General features: G+C 63.8%; 1 protein-coding gene across 1 annotated transcript in view; it reads left to right on the forward strand.

Annotated features, from left to right (window-relative positions):
- Positions 1 to 2,246, forward strand: part of QPCTL (glutaminyl-peptide cyclotransferase like) — a gene marked incomplete at its 5' end in the record, with an annotated part of 5,427 nt that extends 3,181 nt beyond the window's left edge. The window contains 2 exon segments of the mRNA XM_021382895.1: positions 1,085 to 1,201; positions 1,983 to 2,246. Coding sequence (XP_021238570.1) covers positions 1,085 to 1,201; positions 1,983 to 2,128 — 263 coding nt within the window.

The following is a 2,246-nucleotide window of genomic DNA, read 5'->3' on the forward strand; positions in this document are numbered from 1 at the left end:
GGACAATCCCATGGTGCCCAGAGGTGGTGGCATCGTGGTGACATGGCGGTGACCCAACTGGGATGGTCCCATGGTGCCCAGAGGCGGTGACGTGTCCGGGTTGGTTGTCCCACCACCACGATGACCCAACTCGGTTGGTCCTGGAGGACCCAACGTTGCCGTTCCCATGGCCATATTGGTGTCCCCATGGCCACACTGATGTCCCCGTGTCACCTGCCTGGTGTCCCCAGAGCCTGCTGGTGCTGCTGGACCTGCTGGGCGCTCGGAACCCCGCCATCCACAGCCACTTCCCCCAAACCCACCACTGGTTCCTGCGCCTTGTGGCCATCGGTGCGTGTGGGACCGTGGGGACACCATGGGGTGACAGGTTGGGACGGGGAGGGGGACGTGGTCTGGGTGAGGCGTGGGGTTGGGGACGTGGGGACAGGGAACGGTGGGACATGGGAACATGGATGGAACATGGGGACATGATGGGACAAGGGGTTGGGGACATGGGGACGTGGATGGGACATGGAGTTGGGGACATGGGGACAGGGAATGGTGGGACATGGGGTCATGGATGGGACATGGGGTTGGGACATGGGGACGTGGATGGGACGTGGGGTTGGGGACATGGGGACAGGGACTGGTGGGACATGGGAACATGGATGGAACATGGGGACATGATGGGACAAGGGGTTGGGGACATGGGGACATGGATGGGACGTGGGGATGTGGATGGGACATGGGGGACGAGGGGGACGAGGGACGAGGGGGATGGGATTGGGGACAGAGTTGGGATGAGGGAATTGGGATGTGGTTGGACATGGGGACATGGATGGGACAAGGGGTTGGGGGCGGGGGATGGGGGAGAGACGGGGTTGGGGACAAGAGGGGACAAGGGGATGGGACATGGGTACATGGAGGGGGGTCACAAGGGCTGGGACGGGGATGGGATGGGGGGCAGAGCTGGGAGAAAGGGATGGGGAAGAAGGGACCAGAGGGGATGGGGACGGGGGTGGGGGATGGGGACGGGGGTGTCACAGGGGGCTCCGCCCGCTCCTGTCCTCTCTGTGTCACCCCCCATGTCCCCCATTGTGTGCAGAGAAGCGTCTGCGGCGCCTGGGGCTGCTCCACGCCTCCCCCCACGACCAACCCTTCTTCAGGCTCAGCCCGGCCCCGGGGCCGGTGGAGGACGACCACATCCCCTTCCTGCAACGTGGTAATGTCCCCGTGTCCCCACGTCCCCAAATCTCCATGTCCCCGTGTCCCCAAATCCCCATAGTGTCCCTGTGTTCGCAGGGCTCTACGTCCCCGTGTCCTCCCCCATCCCCAAATCCCCATATCCTCATGTCCCCGTGTCCCCACATCCCTGTGCCCAAAAATCCCCATGTCCCCACATCCCTGTGACCCCACATCCCCCCCCATCCCCAAATCCCCATGTCCTCATGTCCCCGTGTCCCCACATCCTCCCATCCCCAAATCCCACATCCCCTTGACCCCAAATCTCCATGTCCCTGTGTCCCCAAATCCCCGTGTCCCCACGTCCCTCCATCCCCATATCCCCATGTCCTCATGTCCCCGTGTCCCCACGTCCCCCCATCCCCCCATCCCCAAATCCCACATCCCCCCATCCCCAAATCTCCATGTCCCCGTGTCCCCAAATCCCCATGTCCCCACGTCCCTCCATCCCCATATCCCCATGTCCTCATGTCCTCGTGTCCCCATGTCCCCCCATCCCCCCATCCCCAAATCTCCATGTCCCTGTGTCCCCAAATCCCCATGTCCCCACGTCCCTCCATCCCCATATCCCCATATCCTCATGTCCTCGTGTCCCCACATCCCTCCATCCCCATATCCCCACATCCCCACATCCCTGTGCCCCCACATCCCCCCATCCCCAAATCCCCATATCATCATGTCCCCATATCCCCCCATCCCCACATCCCTGTGCCCCCACATCCCCTCCATCCCCATATCCCCACATCCCCGTGTCCCCGCAGGTGTCCCCGTGCTGCACCTCATCCCCCTGCCCTTCCCGTGGGTCTGGCACACGGTGGAGGACAACGAGGACAACCTGCACCCGCCCACCGTGGAGGACCTCTGCAAGATCCTCACCGCCTTCGTGGCCGAGTTCCTGCAGCTCTGAGCCACCCGTGTCACCCGGTGTCACCCGTGTCACCCCCCTCCCCCAGCCTGAGCCAGCTGGGGTGGTGGGACTCACCCTGGGTGTGCTGGGAGCCACCAATAAAGTCGGTGGGGCCCGG

Source organism: Numida meleagris, unplaced genomic scaffold, assembly GCF_002078875.1.
Source record: "Numida meleagris isolate 19003 breed g44 Domestic line unplaced genomic scaffold, NumMel1.0 unplaced_Scaffold307, whole genome shotgun sequence".
In the NCBI taxonomy this organism is placed as follows: Eukaryota; Metazoa; Chordata; class Aves; order Galliformes; family Numididae; genus Numida; species Numida meleagris.